At 45.7% G+C, this 18553-nt stretch overlaps 1 protein-coding gene across 1 annotated transcript in view; it reads right to left on the bottom strand.

The window, feature by feature from the left end:
• LOC311111251 (copine-7-like) overlaps window positions 1-18553 on the bottom strand; it is a gene marked incomplete at both ends in the record, with an annotated part of 47147 nt that overhangs the window by 6131 nt on the left and 22463 nt on the right. Inside the window, 6 exons of the mRNA XM_084153965.1 lie at window positions 9563-9696; window positions 11016-11075; window positions 11799-11885; window positions 13296-13394; window positions 13547-13636; window positions 13732-13815. Of these exons, the coding sequence (XP_084010091.1) occupies window positions 9563-9696; window positions 11016-11075; window positions 11799-11885; window positions 13296-13394; window positions 13547-13636; window positions 13732-13815 (554 nt within the window). The remainder of the gene's footprint in view (window positions 1-9562; window positions 9697-11015; window positions 11076-11798; window positions 11886-13295; window positions 13395-13546; window positions 13637-13731; window positions 13816-18553) is intronic.

Here is an 18553-nt window from a genome sequence, read left to right as displayed (position 1 = left end):
AGGGGAGTGTCTAACACGCAAGCTAATCAAAATGGTATTTCTTTTTTCAATTCAAATTGGGCTCTGTGGATGTCCAGTACAACACATCTGGAATGTCATCCCCAAAACCATAGTGCATTGCTCTAGCAGGCCTAGTAACGCACGAGGGCACGCACAGACACACACAGACACAGACTCCGTTCTGTCCATTATCACAGATTAGAGGAAGATGCTCAGACAGCCCTCCAGGCACAGAAACTCAAGGCCCCATCTCTCTATCAACCCATGGAAAAGAGAGCTGGTAGAAAAGCTTGGATCAATTAAGGAAAGCAGCAGACGTGATTTCTCTCTCTCTGCCCCCAGGTGAGTTATAGAAATGCTCTCTTTTTGTTCCCTCCATTAAGACTTTGGTCCTTAATCTCCTTAATCCTCAACTCCTTCATCCTCAGCTGAAGAAAGAGGGGAAAGTGGACCTCCTCTCTACCACCACCCTGCATGGGGAGATTTACAGAGATGCTGTAAATGGCTAATCCTGCTTTTAATGAATCCCACAGGACAGCGCTATACAGGAGAAAGGACAGGAATAACCTGTAGGAGCAACGGAGGTGTACGAGAACAAAATTGGCTGCAACACAACGCACCGAAAACACATTTTCTCTGACAGTGTCAGGTTCGTTGAAGGACGGGACGGACCAAGGCGCAGCGTGATATGCATACATGTTTATTATAACGAATAAACACAATGACCAAACAACAAACTAAGTCCAAGGTAGACACAAACAACATACCTTACACGGAACAAGATCCCACAACCCACTAGTGCCAATAGGCTGCCTAAGTATGGTTCCCAATCAGAGACAACGAACGACAGCTGCCTCTGATTGGGAACCACACCGGCCAACATAGAACCATACATACTAGATCGTAGCACATACACCACAAAGAATATACACACCCTGACTCAACATATAAGAGTCCCCTGAGTCAGGGCGTGACATTACCCCCCCCCCCCAAAGGTGCGGACTCCGACCGCACAACATAAACATAACAGGGTAGGGGCCGGGTGGGCATTCCGCCTCGGAGGCGGATCCGGCTCGGGGCGTGACGACCTCTCACTCTCCGCCTCCCTGTTGCGCCCCTGGTCTGGTCTGGACCTCGGCGCGCTATTTCCCCTCTCCTTCCTCCCACGATACGCCAGGCCCTGTCTGGACCCTGGTGTGGGAGACCCCGAACCTGGAGAGGGGCTGACGTCATGGTCTGGACTGGAGCCACTGACCGGAGCTGGACTTGGCACCGGTGGAGCGGACTGCTCTGGCTCCGGAGTGGAGCCGCTGACCGGAGCTGGATCAGGCAACGGTGGAGCGGACTGCTCTGGCTCCGGAGTGGAGCCGCTGACCGGAGCTGGACTGGACCCCGGTGGAGCGGACTGCTCTGGCTCCGGAGTGGCGCAGCTGACCGGAACTAGATCAGGCACCGGTGGACCGGACTGCTCTGGCTCCGGAGTGGCGCAGCTGACCGGAACTAGATCAGGCACCGGTGGACCGGACTGCTCTGGCTCCGGAGTGGCGCAGCTGACCGGAACTAGATCAGGCACCGGTGGAGCGGACTCCTCTGGCTCCGGAGTGGAGCAGCTGACCGGTGCCGGACCAGGCACCGGTGGAACGGGCACGGGCCGTGCCGTACTGGACAAACGCACCACTGGTCTGGTGCGAGGAGCAGGCACGGGCCGGACCTGACTAGGAACACGCACCACTGGCTTGGTGCGAGGGGCAGGAACGGGCCGGGCCGGACTGGCGACGCGCACCACTGGCTTGCTGCGAGGAGCAGGAACAGGTCGGGCCGGGCTGGCGACGCGCACCACTGGCTTGGTGCGAGGAGCAGGAACAGGCCGGGCCGGGCTGGCGACGCGCACCACTGGCTTGGTGCGGGGAGCAGGAACAGGCCGGGCCGGGCTGGCGACGCGCATCACTGGCTTGGTGCGGGGAGCAGGAACGGGCCGGACCGGACTGGCGACACGCACCACTTTCTTGGTGCGAGGAGCAGGACAGGGTTCCTTTATTAACCCCTGCTCCTTCTGCTGCCTAACCAGCTCCTCTCGCCGTGCCTCTACACCTTCCTTCTCCCTTCTAGCCTCCTGTAGCGCCTCCCTCTGACCGAATACCTCCTGCTCCCTCTGAACCAATAGCCCCCGTAATCTGGTGGCCTCCTCTCCTAACCAGCAGATCCGCCCTATCGCGGCCTCCTGCTGCCTCGTCGTCCACACCGTGTGCCCCCACCCAACATTTTATTGGGGTTGCCTCTCCACCCTGATCCCTTTCAGGGCCTCCATCTTTCATGCCAGATCCTCTCTTATCTCCTGCCAAGTCCATCCTCTCTGCTCCTCCTCGGCACATTGCTTGGTCCAGGTCTGGTGGGATCTTCTGTCACGTTCGTTCAATGACGGGACGGACCAAGGCGCAGCGTGATATGCAAACATGTTTATTATAACGAATAAACACAACGACCAAACAACAAACTAAATGAAACGTGAAGTCCAAGGTAGACACAAACAACATACCTTACACGGAACAAGATCCCACAACCCACTAGTGCCAATAGGCTGCCTAAGTATGGTCCCCAATCAGAGACAACGAACGACAGCTGCCTCTGATTGGGAACCACACCGGCCAACATAGAACCATACATACTAGATCGTAGCACATACACAACAAAGAATATACACACCCTGACTCAACATATAAGAGTCCCCTGAGTCAGGGCGTGACAGACAGCAATTAATTAGAAATGAGTGAATAAACTGCATGCAGGGTCAGGTTTGTTAATTATTGTCTGTAATGTAAGGGAGATCCATCACCATGGGCGAATGAGAAATGGGCCTTCAACATACGGAGAAGCCAGTTTCAAGTTCTCTAATACAATTCAAACCACTCAACCACTGATGTCTGATATCTCTGCCTTGAATAGCTATCTTTTACATATTGCTGTTGGTGCTTGTTGTTTATTTGTCTCGTATCTTTCTGTTCTATCTAGTCCGTGGTGTTTTGTCAAAACAGAAAGCTCATTACAATACATCAGACTTATAATTTTAACATAACAGCGAGATCGACCTGAAACAACTTCTCAATGTTGCCTCAGCGATTTATCTTACTTTTCTCCTCTGACGCAAATGCTGTCAATATGTTCCAAAGCTCCTGATGTATCAAGAGAAGAGGCTGTACAAATGCTTCCACTGGAGCTACTAATACTTAGTTCTGATGCTTGGCGGTTCTCTGTTCTATCAGTGAGTGCTTTTAATACTTTGTGGGAATAGAACCTGGTGTTTGAGAAAATGTAGAGGTGCCACAGGTACCGAGCACATACACAGAGTGAAAGAAACTGGCTTTCAAGTCTGTCTATGGTTTCCTCAGATAAAGTAGACATTCTCTGGGAAGTGGCCTTTCTGTGAAGTTACATACATATTCTCTTTGATTGTGCTCAACGTTTTAGGATTCTCATGCCTTTTCCAATTGAGCCTGGATTAAACATCACAACATTGACATTTTACATTTTTAGTCATTTAGCAGACGCTCTTATCCAGAGCGACTTACAGGAGCAATTAGGGTTACAGTGGGGAAAAAAAGTATTTAGTCAGCCACCAATTGTGCAAGTTCTCCCACTTAAAAAGATGAGAGAGGCCTGTAATTTTCATCATAGGTACACGTCAACTATGACAGACAAAACGAGATTTTTTTTCTCCAGAAAATCACATTGTAGGATTTTTAATGAATTTATTTGCAAATTATGGTGGAAAATAAGTATTTGGTCAATAACAAAAGTTTCTCAATACTTTGTTATATACCCTTTGTTGGCAATGACACAGGTCAAACGTTTTCTGTAAGTCTTCACAAGGTTTTCACACACTGTTGCTGGTATTTTGGCCCATTCCTCCATGCAGATCTCCTCTAGAGCTTCTTACGAAGCCACTCCTTCGTTGCCCGGGCGGTGTGTTTGGGATCATTGTCATGCTGAAAGACCCAGCCACGTTTCATCTTCAATGCCCTTGCTGATGGAAGGAGGTTTTCACTCAAAATCTCACGATACATGGCCCCATTCATTCTTTCCTTTACACGGATCAGTCGTCCTGGTCCCTTTGCAGAAAAACAGCCCCAAAGCATGATGTTTCCACCCCCATGCTTCACAGTAGGTATGGTGTTCTTTGGATGCAACTCAGCATTCTTTGTCCTCCAAACACGACAAGTTGAGTTTTTACCAAAAAGTTATATTTTGGTTTCATCTGACCATATGACATTCTCCCAATCCTCTTCTGGATCATCCAAATGCACTCTAGCAAACTTCAGACGGGCTTGGACATGTACTGGCTTAAGCAGGGGGACACATCTGGCACTGCAGGATTTGAGTCCCTGGCGGCGTAGTGTGTTACTGATGGTAGGCTTTGTTACTTTGGTCCCAGCTCTCTGCAGGTCATTCACTAGGTCCCCCCGTGTGGTTCTGGGATTTTTGCTCACCGTTCTTTTGATCATTTTGACCCCACGGGGTGAGATCTTGCATGGAGCCCCAGATCGAGGGAGATTATCAGTGTTCTTGTATGTCTTCCATTTCCTAATAATTGCTCCCACAGTTGATTTCTTCAAACCAAGCTGCTTACCTATTGCAGATTCAGTCTTCCCAGCCTGGTGCAGGTCTACAGTTTTGTTTCTGGTGTCCTTTTACAGCTCTTTGGTCTTGGCCATAGTGGAGTTTGGAGTGTGACTGTTTGAGGTTGTGGACAGGTGTCTTTTATACTGATAACAAGTTCAAACAGGTGCCATTAATACAGGTAACGAGTGGAGGACAGAGGAGCCTCTTAAAGAAGAAGTTACAGGTCTGTGAGAGCCAGAAATCTTGCTTGTTTGTAGGTGACCAAATACTTATTTTCCACCATAATTTGCAAATAAATTCATAAAAAATCCTACAATGTGATTTTCTGGAGAAAAAAAATCTCATTTTGTCTGTCATAGTTGACGTGTACCTATGATGAAAATTACAGGCCTCTCTCATCTTTTTAAGTGGGAGAACTTGCACAATTGGTGGCTGACTAAATACTTTTTTTCCCCACTGTAAGTGCCTTGCTCAAGGGCACATTGACAGATTTTCCACCTAGTCGGCTTGGGGATTAGAACCAGCGACCTTTCGGTTACTGGCACAACGCTCTTAACTACTAAGCTACCTGCCGCCCCAACCTACATGTTGGTTCAGTGTGTGTGGCGTAGTGGTCTACCTCTGTGTCTAGTTTCCTAAAGTGTATTCTTAAGCAGTACATGTGTATACTAAGTGATAAGTCCCAAGTAGAGAACTAATTATGTTTCAGACTGCCATGCTCTGGAGGACTGCCAAACCGGTAGACAGCCATATTTCAACGTGACACCAGTAAGGAGAGTGGGAGAGCCAGATGTGATGCTGTTCCCAGGCCTGTTAATGAGGATGGCACCAACGTGTGGGCTCCACGGTGGCACCTCTTTTTCACTTCCACGTGACATGATGTGAGAGCGGATCTTGCAGGCGGGGGTCTTCACTGAGCCCCGTTCCCCTCTCAGTAGGAGAACGCAGCCACTTCCCACTCAGAGCAAAAGGTGCCCGGCTCCTAATCCAGCTGCTACTCTGTAAATGGGATCACACATCACCTGATATTCACCACAAGAGGCCTGCAAGCCCACGTTGTGCACCTTAATAACAGCCTGATGTGGGAAGAAATAACCCACAATACGTAACGTAGGCGCATCACCTAAAGGCATGTACGTGACACCCAACACCAAACTGAGTTAGCTACCTACACATCTCTTTTCCAGGTAGCTAGAGTTTGTGTCTCTCCAACACGTCTTCTGCTGTTCTAGAGTTATCTCTTGTATTCTTTAATTAGGCAGCCAGCGTTCTCCACACATTCAACAGGAGGAGCCAACACTGGCATGATTCACAGTGTAAATCCTCATTTGGCTCTGTGCCGACAGACAAGATGATCTTTCCTCAAAAATAGACCAAATTCAAAATAATTAGTTTCTAATTAACCAGTGTCTGACAAGACTGCCTCCGATAATAAATATTGAATTAGTGATTTAGAAATGAGGAATGTAACTATAATATAATACCAGTCAATTCCATACAGTGGGGAAAAAAAGTATTTAGTCAGCCACCAATTGTGCAAGTTCTCCCACTTAAAAAGATGAGAGAGGCCTGTAATTTTCCTCATAGGTAAACGTCAACTATGACAGACAAAATGAGAAAAAGAAATCCAGAAAATCACATTGTAGGATTTTTTATGAATTTATTTGCAAATTATGGTGGAAAATAAGTATTTGGTCACCTACAAACAAGCAAGATTTCTGGCTCTCACAGACCTGTAACTTCTTCTTTAAGAGGCTCCTCTGTCCTCCACTCGTTACCTGTATTAATGGCACCTGTTTGAACTTGTTATCAGTATAAAAGTCACCTGTCCACAACCTCAAACAGTCACACTCCAAACTCCACTATGGCCAAGACCAAAGAGCTGTCAAAGGACACCAGAAACAAAATTGTAGACCTGCACCAGGCTGGGAAGACTGAATCTGCAATAGGTAAGCAGCTTGGTTTGAATAAATCAACTGTGGGAGCAATTATTAGGAAATGGAAGACATACAAGACCACTGATAATCTCCCTCGATCTGGGGCTCCACGCAAGATCTCACCCCGTGGGGTCAAAATGATCACAAGAACGGTGAGCAAAAATCCCAGAACCACACGGGGGGACCTAGTGAATGACCTGCAGAGAGCTGGGACCAAAGTAACAAAGCCTACCATCAGTAACACACTACGCCACCAGGGACTCAAATCCTGCAGTGCCAGACGTGTCCCCCTGCTTAAGCCAGTACATGTCCAGGCCCGTCTGAAGTTTGCTAGAGTGCATTTGGATGATCCAGAAGAGGATTGGGAGAATGTCATATGGTCAGATGAAACCAAAATAGAACTTTTTGGTAAAAACTCAACTCGTCGTGTTTGGAGGACAAAGAATGCTGAGTTGCATCCAAAGAACACCATACCTACTGTGAAGCATGGGGGTGGAAACATCATGCTTTGGGGCTGTTTTTCTGCAAAGGGACCAGGACGACTGATCCGTGTAAAGGAAAGAATGAATGGGGCCATGTATCGTGAGATTTTGAGTGAAAACCTCCTTCCATCAGCAAGGGCATTGAAGATGAAACGTGGCTGGGTCTTTCAGTATGACAATGATCCCAAACACACCGCCCGGGCAACAAAGGAGTGGCTTCGTAAGAAGCATTTCAAGGTCCTGGAGTGCCTTAGCCAGTCTCCAGATCTCAACCCCATAGAAAATCTTTGGAGGGAGTTGAAAGTCTGTGTTGCCCAGCGACAGCCCCAAAACATCACTGCTCTAGAGGAGATCTGCATGGAGGAATGGGCCAAAATACCAGCAACAGTGTGTGAAAACCTTGTGAAGACTTACAGAAAACGTTTGACCTGTGTCATTGCCAACAAAGGGTATATAACAAAGTATTGAGAAACTTTTGTTATTGACCAAATACTTATTTTCCACCATAATTTGCAAATAAATTCATAAAAAATCCTACAATGTGATTTTCTGGATTTTTTTTTCTCAGTTTGTCTGTCATAGTTGACATGTACCTATGATGAGAATTACAGGCCTCTCTCATCTTTTTAAGTGGGAGAACTTGCACAATTGGTGGCTGACTAAATTCTTTTTTTCCCATTTTTTTTACATTTTCGTCATTTTAGCAGACGCTCTTATCCAGAGCGACTTACAGTTAGTGAATACATATTTTTTTTATACTGGCCCCCCGTGGGAATTGAACCCACAACCCTAGCGTTGCAAACGCCATGCTCTATCAACTGAGCTACATCCCTGCCGGCCATTCCCTCCCCTACCCTGGACGACGCTGGGCCAATTGCGCGCCGCCCATGAGTCTCCCGGTCGCGGCCGGCTGTGACAGAGCCTGGATTCGAACCAGGATCTCTAGTGGCACAGTTAGCACTGCGATGCAGTGCCTTAGACCACTGCGCCACTCAGGAGTACACTGGAGTCCCCACTGTATCCTTAACAAATACTACATACAGAAAGTAATGTGACACACACACAAATTATAATATACAGCCTGTCGCTCCAACTCTCCCCAGCCATTGAAACCATTATCTCCCCAAACCCTTGAGAGCCCTGTGCATCCTTCTTCTGCCTTCTCTCCACTGCTGCCCATGGCTCTGCTGTTGCCTCTCCTCTGCACTTTCCTCTGTCCCTCCCTACCCCTGCCTCTGCCCATCCTGCTACTGTCCCTCCCTGCCTCTGCCCATGCTGCTGTGACTGCGCTAGGTTGGGTGTCCTCTCCTCTGGATCGGGTTAATGATCCCCTGCCAGCCATGGAGGGGGATTTGGCTGCTCCGTCAGGCACAGGCAGTCTTTGCCAGGCTCAGAGACAGAATAGGATATCACAGGGTGCAGTGAGCACCACAGGACAGAGGACATGCTGCATCCGCTGCCACGGGTGGAACAAAATCTGCTGTGTCCATTCCAACAACAGCAGCAGAAAGCAGCGGCAGCAGTAAATCTAAGCAGACCAGCCTCATCTCAAACACTGATTCTGCCTCCAAGCAACTTCATCTGAGATTTCCCCAGGGCCTCCTCATGCATTGCTAATGTCTGTGTAAAGCAATTTGTTTGCTCTAATTTCCTCCTGTTGGCAGTGGGCATGAGAATTGCAGATGGACCATAATTTAATTAATGCGTAAAAATTATTGTTTCTATTTTTTGGGATGTTTTTTTTATTTTTTTGCAGTTTCGTATTATCTGGCAGAAGTCTTAGATTTCATGGAGGAAATGTATGACATCAAGTGACTGACTTAGGGTTAGATTCTATCAGATCCATGCTAGCCGACATCCGCATAGCGGTTGTTTTGGCGGTGTCAGAGGTGGAACTGCATTAGAGCTGCTCCTTACCTTATCTCGGACACTGCCATTGGCTGCAGCAAAACCACACCCGACTTTATATCTGACAAATCCCATGCAGCCGCATTACAAGTTCAGACACTCGAATGCGTGATGTTATATTGTCTACACCCCCATTAGACTGATAGCCCATCCCAATCCAAATTAACATGAAAACATGCACCCTTTCTATCGCCGTTTTGAACTTCTAACGCGGTAGGGATAATAGGAAGGGAGTGATTTTTAACACACAAGAACAGCCACTCACTGATTTGCCAGCTGATACCGCAGTTACACCTTCAACACCGCCAAAACAAGGTGAGTTATCACTCGATCTGATTGAATCAAGGCCTTATCATTGTAATAATTGTTCAACTCTATCATTCATTTTCCAACTCATGCTTCAGTGAGTAGTAGAAAGAATCCTCAGAATTCTATTCCACGATTTCCATTACATCCTCATGGCTTGGAATTAGATGAAGTAGAGCCACTGGCTCGGTACATTATGAGACATCTACCAAATGTAAAAAGTTCAATTTCCCATTGGTAGACATACAGAGAGCAGCCCCACAGGATAGAGATCCGGCTAAGGCTGGGCAGAGAGCCGTGGTGCTGACTAACCTGTCATAATCCTGACAGATCTCCCCCACTGCTATCAAAGCCTTCAGATACTCGTTGGGCTGGTACGGGTTGATGTAGTGTAGGGAGCAGCTATTCCGAGGGTCTCCGTTGGAGGCCGTGAAGTCAATGGCCACCTAGAGCAATGACAGATTCATAGAAGACACTAAACATTGCAAGTAAAACCAAACACCATAAACACTAGACCTAGGGTCTACCTGTCAATGCAGGTTGTGTTGAAGCAGGCTATTCTGTACAGTTCTCTGTCAAACTTGTGTTTCTATAGAGGAAGATTATGACATGTCAACTGACTTCCATTGTGTAAGTGTCTGGAGCCTGCGTCATTGAGTGACTTGACTTTGCAACCCGGGAGCAGCCTCATAAAGTCTTAAATACTGTAACATCATCGCTTTCATGTCCTCAAGCATAATTGTATAACTGCTTACGCAAATGAATCTGTATAATATATGGTGAAAACTGAGATATCTAAGATATGTAAATGAACATTGCTGAAGCCGTCTGTTAAATTTCCATTTTAATGTCCAGTCATTGAACAGATGTTCTCAGAGCAATTTATACGACCAACATATGTGCAGGATACATTGAGGGCATGTAAGAAGGAGTGGCAAAGGACATAGATATTTCACTTCTTTGACGTCAGCAGTGCTAAAGATACGAGCACAGGGAGAACTGCAGAACTTCTCAACAAGGGAAATGATCAAACAAATATTCTGCAGGTATTTTTTTTAAAATCATTAGTGCATTATCAAAGGACTTCTATAGTGTTCTATATCTGTGGTAAGTGATACCAAAGGATGTCTATGCAACAATGAAGCAGTGCTCCTAACATAGCAGTTCCCCTAAATTAATATGAATTATTGCCTCAGTTATCCTTCTAAGGAGCTAGCCTCCAGTGAGAAAAGTATCCGGGTACACCGGAAAATGCCAGTCAGCAGGGTAATGTTTCATTAGTTAAAAAATGCAGAATGTAATGTTTCACACATAGAGAATGTAGCATTTAATCAAAACACTGGCCTTGATCACAGCACGTAGCCTGGAAATTTATTTATTTAGGTCATTTAGCAGACGCTCTTATCCAGAGCGACTTACAGGAGCAATTAGGGTTAAGTGCCTTGCTCAAGGGCACCTCGACAGATATTTCACCTAGTCGGCTCGGGGATTAGAACCAGCGACCTTGCGGTTACTGGCACAACGCTCTTACCCACTAAGCTACCTGCCGCCCTAAAAAACGGAACACTGATTTAAATTTCACAGGCAGGTTAAAATACTAGGCCTATTGTCTATTCCAACACCTTAACGAAGGCAAGCAACCATTAATATGTACTGAATGTGTAGGCAGTCAGTGGATCGTACACCTTTGAAGGTTAGCATAGCATTGTACCACGCTGCTAAGTGATGATGACATGCTAGTGCACGCATTGGCTGCTCAACTTACTGTAAAGTGGATTTGGCATCCTCCCATGATGTAGTCCAGGAAGGAATACACTCTGTGAAGCTGCAGAACAGAGAGGAAGCTTTTAAACTAAACCCCAGAGGGTGGGGGTTCGGATTTGGTGGAGTACTCAATGTTTTTAGATGGATTCCAGTTTTAACCAATGGCTGTTCCATTTACAAAAGAACATGTATTTTAAAACTGTTATTAAACCACTACTCAGTAGCAACTACTGTTAAACAAACATTATGTAGTAAGCATGAAAATGGAGAATGGTGATGATTTAATTTAGTCTGAAGGCAGCAGCTCTGTGATGTGCAGTGTGTGATCTGCATGCCCGTTAGAGATCACACACCCAGTGGTGGCGACAGGGGATTCAAACTGAGACAGCGGCAATCAAATGAGCTGGGCCCCAGTAAACTAATGAATCCAAATAAAATAATCTAAATGATAAACTGCCTAAACAGTAGGCCCAAGAGACACAAAAACAGCTATACCAATAAAAAACGTTTCATTTTTAAAAGACCTGTGAACTAAAAACATAGGGGGAAAGAATGGTGACAGCCATCCACAGATGTAGTCATTTACAGAATTGGGTAGCGGGGGGTGGACAGTAAACTGAGTATGAACACATTTCTAAAATGAGCAGTACAAATTAATTACGAATTAGCACTATGTGTACATGTTGTGAGAGAGTACAACAGAATAGCACAGAGATGGGGATGATTCTCTATGTATTAGATAGTGGAGAGTTGCTGAGCAGGAGCTGAAACGGTTGGCTCTAACCTTGAGATCACTGAGGATGACCACCCCAGAGTTTTTGTAGTTCTTCTTCTTCAGTTTGTACTTTGGATTCATGCAATCCCATGTGACCTTCAATACAAGAGGTAGACAGATCATACAGAAACATAGTTATGAGTTATGAAAGAAACGGAAATATCACATTTACATAAGTATTCAGACCCTTTACTCAGTACTTTGTTGAAGCATGTTTGGCAGCGATTACAGCCTTGAGTCTTCTTGGGTATGACGCTACAGGCTTGGCACACCTGTATTTGGGGAGTTTCTCCCATTCTTCTCTGCAGATCCTCTCAAGCTCTGTCAGGTCTCACCAGAGATGTTCGATCGGGTTCAAGTCCGGGCTCTGGCTGGGCCACTCAAGGACATTCAGAGACTTGTCCCGAAGTCACTCCTGCGTTTTCTTGGCTGTGTGCTTAGGGTCGTTGTCCTGTTGGAAGGTGAACCTTCGCCCCAGTCTGAGGTCCTGAGCGCTCTGGAGCAGGTTTTCATCAAGGATCTCTCTGTACTTTGCTCCGTTCATCTTTCCCTCGATCCTGACTAGTCTCCCAGTCCCTGCCACTGAAAAACATCGCCACAGCATGATGCTACCACCACCATGCTTCACTGTAGGGATGGTGCCAGGTTTCCTCCAGACGTGACGCTTGGCATTCAGGCCAAGGAGTTCAATCTTGGTTTCATCAGACCAGATAATCTTGTTTCTCATGGTCTGAGAATCCTTTAGGTGCCTTATGGCCAACTCCAAGCGGGCTGTCATGTGCCTTTTACTGAGGAGTGGCTTCCATCTGGCCAATCTACCATAAAGGCCTGATTGGTGGAGTGCTGCAGAGATGGTTGTCCTTCTGGAAGGTTCTCCCATCTCCACAGAGAAACTATGGAGCTCTGTCAGACTGACCATCGGGTCCTTGGTCACCTCCCTGACCAAGGCCCTTCTCCCCCGATTGCTCAGTTTGGCCGGGCGGCCAGCTCTAGGAAGAGTCTTGGTGGTTCCAAACTTCTTCCATTTAAGAATGATGGAGGCCACTGTGTTCTTGGGGACCTTCAATGCTGCAGACATTTTTTGATACCGTTCCCCAGATCTGTGCCTAAACACAATCCTATCTCGGAGCTCTACGGACAATTCCTTCGACCTCATGGCTTGGTTTTTGCTCTGACATGCACTGTCAACTGTGGGACCTTATATAGACAGGTGTGTGCTTTTCCAAATCATGTCCAATCAATTGAATTTACCACAGGTGGACTCCAAACTAGTTGTAGAAACATCTCAAGGATGATCAATGGAAACAGGATGCACCTTTGCCAACATTTCTAAAAACCTGTTTTCGCTTTGTACATATTTAATCCATTTTAGAATAAGGCTGTAACGTAACAATGTGCAAAAAGTCAAGGGGCCTAAATACTTTCCGAATGCACTAAGTGGCACATCAGTGACACACATCAAACATTCAACAGTGACTGACAGCACTCTCTCTCCTTTCGACTGACCTTGCTTCCACCGCCAATTTTCTGCATTTCTCGGAAGGTGGCATAAAACTCTCCGATGAAGTCGTGTTTTCCCCTGGAGTCGTAATCCCAAACTAGACACTGTGACACAACCAGACAGTGACAGACAGAACCCTCTAATATTTACTGTTCATTCACCAGTAAGTTAGTTCATTCACCAGTTCGTTCATTCATTCATCACTACCACAGCAGCAATGTAAAACCATCACACTATGACTTCCTGTGTTTCTTACCTTGAGCTTCCTGTCCTCATCACAGCTACACAGAGAGATGAGAGACACTTTAAAGGGCTCCCACACGGGGTTCAGGTTGTTTTTGATCACCTGCAACAGCAAGAGTACATTAGACATGAGTAACTTTCACCACACATGGAGAAGGAGAGGTAGATACAGAGAGGAGGAATGAATGGGTCTATTACCTCAGTTCTGTGAACGAGCTGTTCCGTCCCATCATCGTTGATTCGATATATTTCCAAAAAGGGGTCTGACTTACTGAAGAGATCCTGCCAAATATACAAACCAGTCAAACATAAAACACTAATCCTGGTTGAGAAATTCATTTATCTCAAACAATCAAACAACAAACAGGTCCCTGAAATCACACGTACACAGATGCCATCATGTCAGCTTGGTCCTCCTGGTGCTACATTTGACACAGCTTGTCCCCTGCCTGTGCATGTGGTGCATTGTTCACTGCCGTGACAAATCAAATCAGGAAAAAGGCGTGAAAGAGTAATTTGACATTGAGTCGCAAGTTAAGGCTGAGAGCATCTACAGCTTATTTGGGTCAATTGATTCTTCAGTATTTCTGTACATTGTGTAGTGTCTGTGTGTGAGAGAGTGTTAGAGAAAGGAAGGAAAGGAGAGAGAGTGTGTGAGAGAGAGTGAGAGGGGGGCACATTAGCCTGATACATCTCCACAGGGACAGCCAGGGAGGAAAGCAAGGGAGGTAGCTCCCCCATCTCGTTGTCAAGGCAACCTTTGCCAGCGGCGTCCCTGTGGACTGACGTGCATTGCAAGTGCATTTGTCTGTCAACATTTAATCCCTGTCCAGCAATAACAGCTCTCACCACATATATAATCAGCACCATTAATTAAGTTACCTATACCTATACCTTTGACCAGCACGGTCTACTGAGTTTAATAATGTTCTAAGTTCCATAATGTCCTCCAACAGTTTGTTCAGTACCTTGGATAGCGTTTCAGGCAGCATTTCAGTATTATAAATAAATGGGGGATATTTCATTGCCTGATCCATGTTGGGCATACTGTGGTTGTCACAGCAACTCTTTGCAACTACAATAAATATATAATTTCTACGAATCTCACTTCTTAAGTACTTTGAAAACAACAGGTTAAACATTCAAGACGTTTAAATGCAAACCTTTGAAAAGGTACTTTGTCTGAGCCATCAACCATTGTGCTGGTAAATCAACTACAATATTAAGTGCCTTAGCACAGCTGATCGCCATTGTGAAGCAGGCAGTATTTATAGCCTGTGTGGTATAGATCATGTGCATAGTCTATTAGAGTCATATCTCTCAGTGTAATGGGATCCTCAAAGTCATTGGAACGGACAGATTCCATACAAAGATAGTAGCCTGGCAATTAATCTGCCTGAGCATGTGGCCATCCCCCCACATCTCTCTCTTTCTCTACCTCCTGCTCTCTCTCCCTCCCTCTCTGTTTCTCCCCCCTCTCTCTCTCCCACTTTCCATCTCCCCCTCTCTGACTCCCCCCCCCCTAAAAGGGTGCTTCAGCTTTCCCAATAGGAGAACCCTTTGAATAACCCTTTTTGATTCCAGGTAGAATCCTTTTGGTTCCAAGTAGAACCGTTTTGGGTTCCATGTAGAACCCTTTACACAGAGGGTTATACATGAAACCCCAAATGGTTCTACCAGGGACCAGAAAGTGCTTTTACCTGGATCACAAAAAGGGTTCTCCTATGGGGACAGCCGAATAACCTTTTTGGAACCCTTTTTCTAAGAGTGTAGAGTTAAAGTAGTTTGCTGACAGGCTCGGGCATCTCAAATGTAATCATGTCAATAAGACAAGGAAAGAGAATGTTTTAAACCACACCATACCACCATTGATGAGTTTCCCTGCCTCCAATGTACACTGAAGATTCGATTAGCAATATTATTTGTGTCTAAATCACAAACAGTGCAATTAGAAATATGTTTTTATTTCCACATGGAATTGCTCATCATTACCCTTTTTCTATTGGGTTAGGTCCAATCAGCCAATCAAAATGACTGTAAATTGCTAATTCTAATAAATGCATTACAAACGAGCCTGGGCTCTGCTCTGATGAATACACACTAAGCAGAACTTTACCTCCACTCCCTGTTAACTTTCTCCAACACTGCGTAGAGTCCGAGGCCAATTGCACCCTTTGCTTGGTAGCATTCTGAGAGCATAGAGAGGCAGGAAGAAGATTTCTGCTATAATCATTGATGTCAGAGAGTTATTCCAGTCTTGTTGACTGAGATATGAACCTTCTGCCTTGAGCCTTGTGTGGGTGTGCCAGCTCTGCTGTAGGTGCCTCAGTGCTCCAGCTCCCAAAATCTGGTGCCAAATATCTTTCGTAACCCTCCTAAATGCTCTACCGACAACAAACTCCCTCTTTCTGAGCTCACCATGCATTGTCCATAGCTTTTCTCCGTCAATACATTTATTGAAAAACTACCGCTGTCTGTGCCGTCTTTGCACAGAGAGCCCCATGTTGGATTGATTTCCTCATCATGTGTGAAGGCGCAGGAATTTAGAGTTGAAAAGGACAGGTCGATCATGTCCTTTGGATATTGCAAGGCAGCCTTTCAGAGCCCGGCTACTTGAAATGCGTAAATTCATAAATGGCAGACAAAAATGGAATGGTAGAAAACAAAACACATATACATATATATATACACACATACATACACATGATATGCAGAGAAAAGGAGGGAGAGAAGGAAAAAGACAAAGATATTAGCTGAGAGACAAGGAGAGAGATTTGCGAGAGAGAGAGAGATAGAGAGCGAGAGAGAGAGAGAGAGAGAGAGAGAGAGAGAGAGAGAGAGAGAGAGAGAGAGAGAGAGAGAGAGAGAGAGAGAGAGAGAGAGAGAGAGAGAGAGAGAGAGAGAGAGAGTGGGAGGATAAGCGCAGAGGCGCTCGGGTACGGCTTGTTGCTGTTGTAGGAAGAACAGACACCTGCAGAGCTTCAGGGCCAGTGGTGCATTGTGGGATGCTTTGTGTGGAGGGGCTGTTTGCAAACAGAGAACCACGCAGTAACACCCCTTACACACACGCACGCACGAAAGCACACACACACAAACACACACACTGAACTAAGCAAACCTCACACTGATCTCACCCTCATATTCCTCTGGCTCTCTGTCAAGAGTCCATGACACACCATTCTCACAATGCTTGTCTCAACGGGGAACCAGCATTTACAGAAAGCCAAGTTCAATTCAGACTTAATAGAACAAATGCTGAAATGTATATTGTATGCCTTTATGTCATATGCCTCCAGTAAATACAGTGTGAAGCATATGGATCTAAATAAATGTTGCATTTATACAGTGGGGAGAACAAGTATTTGATACACTGCCGATTTTGTAGGTTTTCCTACTTACAAAGCATGTAGAGGTCTGTAATTTTTATCATAGGTACACTTCAACTGTGAGAGACGGAATCTAAAACAAAAATCCAGAAAATCACATTGTATGATTTTTAAGTAATTAATTTGCATTTTATTGCATGACATAAGTATTTGATACATCAGAAAAGCAGAACGTAATATTTGGTACAGAAACCTTTGTTTGCAATTACTGAGATCATACGTTTGCTGTAGGTCTTGACCAGGTTTGCAAACACTGCAGCAGGGATTTTGGCCCACTCCTCCATACAGACCTTCTCCAAATCCTTCAGGTTTCGGGGCTGTCCCTGGGCAATACAGACTTTCAGCTCCCTCCAAAGATGTTCTATTGGGTTCAGGTCTGGAGACTGGCTAGGCCACTCCAGGACCTTGAGATGCTTCTTACGGAGCCACTCCTTAGTTGCCCTGGCTGTGTGTTTCGGGTCGTTGTCATGCTGGAAGACCCAGCCACGACCCATCTTCAATGCTCTTACTGAGGGAAGGAGGTTGTTGGACAAGATCTCGCGATACATGGTCCCATCCATCCTCCCCTCAATACGGTGCAGTCGTCCTGTCCCCTTTGCAGAAAAGCATCCCCAAAGAATGATGTTTCCACGTCCATGCTTCACGGTTGGGATGGTGTTCTTGGGGTTGTACTCATCCTTCTTCTTCCTCCAAACACGGCGAGTGGAGTTTATACCAAAAAGATCTATTTTTGTCTCATCAGACCACATGACCTTCTCCCATTCCTCCTCTGGATCATCCAGATGGTCATTGGCAAACTTCAGACGGGCCTGGACATGCGCTGGCTTGAGCAGGGGGACATTGAGTGCGCTGCAGGATTTTAATCCATGACGGCGTAGTGTGTTACTAATGGTTTTCTTTGAGACTGTGGTCCCAGCTCTCTTCAGGTCATTGACCAGGTCCTGCCGTGTAGTTCTGGGCTGATCCCTCACCTTCCTCATGATCATTGATGCCCCACGAGGTGAGATCTTGCATGGAGCCCCAGACCGAGGGTGATTGACCGTCATCTTGAACTTCTTCCATTTTCTAATAATTGCACCAACAGTTGTTGCCTTCTCACCAAGCTGCTTGCCTATTGCTGTAGCCCATCCCAGCCTTGTGCAGGTCTACAATTTTATCCCTGATGTCCGTACACAGCTCTCTGGTCTTGGCCATTGTGGAAAGGTTGGAGTCTGTTTGATTGAGTGTGTGGGCAGTTGTCTTTTATACAGGTAACGAGTTCAAACAGGTGCAGTTAATACAGGTAATGAGTGGAGAACAGGAGGGCTTCTTAAAGAAAAACGAACAGGTCTGTGAGAGACGGAATTCTTACTGGTTGGTAGGTGATCAAATACTTATGTCATGCAATAAAATGCAAATTAATTACTGGATTTTTGTTTTAGATTCCGTCTCTCACAGTTGAAGTGTACCTATGATACAAATTACAGCTCTACATGCTTTGTAAGTAGGAAAACCTGCAAAATCGGCAGTGTATCAAATACTTGTTCTCCCCACTGTAAGTGTAGAAAATCTATATCATCATTGTTTAAATCTTTCTTGTCTGATTAATTACTGATTATGTCAAAAAGAGATAGATACAATCTTGAAATCATATT

Source organism: Coregonus lavaretus (assembly GCF_964263955.1).
Source record: "Coregonus lavaretus genome assembly, chromosome: 37".
Classification (NCBI taxonomy): Eukaryota; Metazoa; Chordata; class Actinopteri; order Salmoniformes; family Salmonidae; genus Coregonus; species Coregonus lavaretus.
This window is presented reverse-complemented; position numbering and strand designations above follow the sequence as displayed.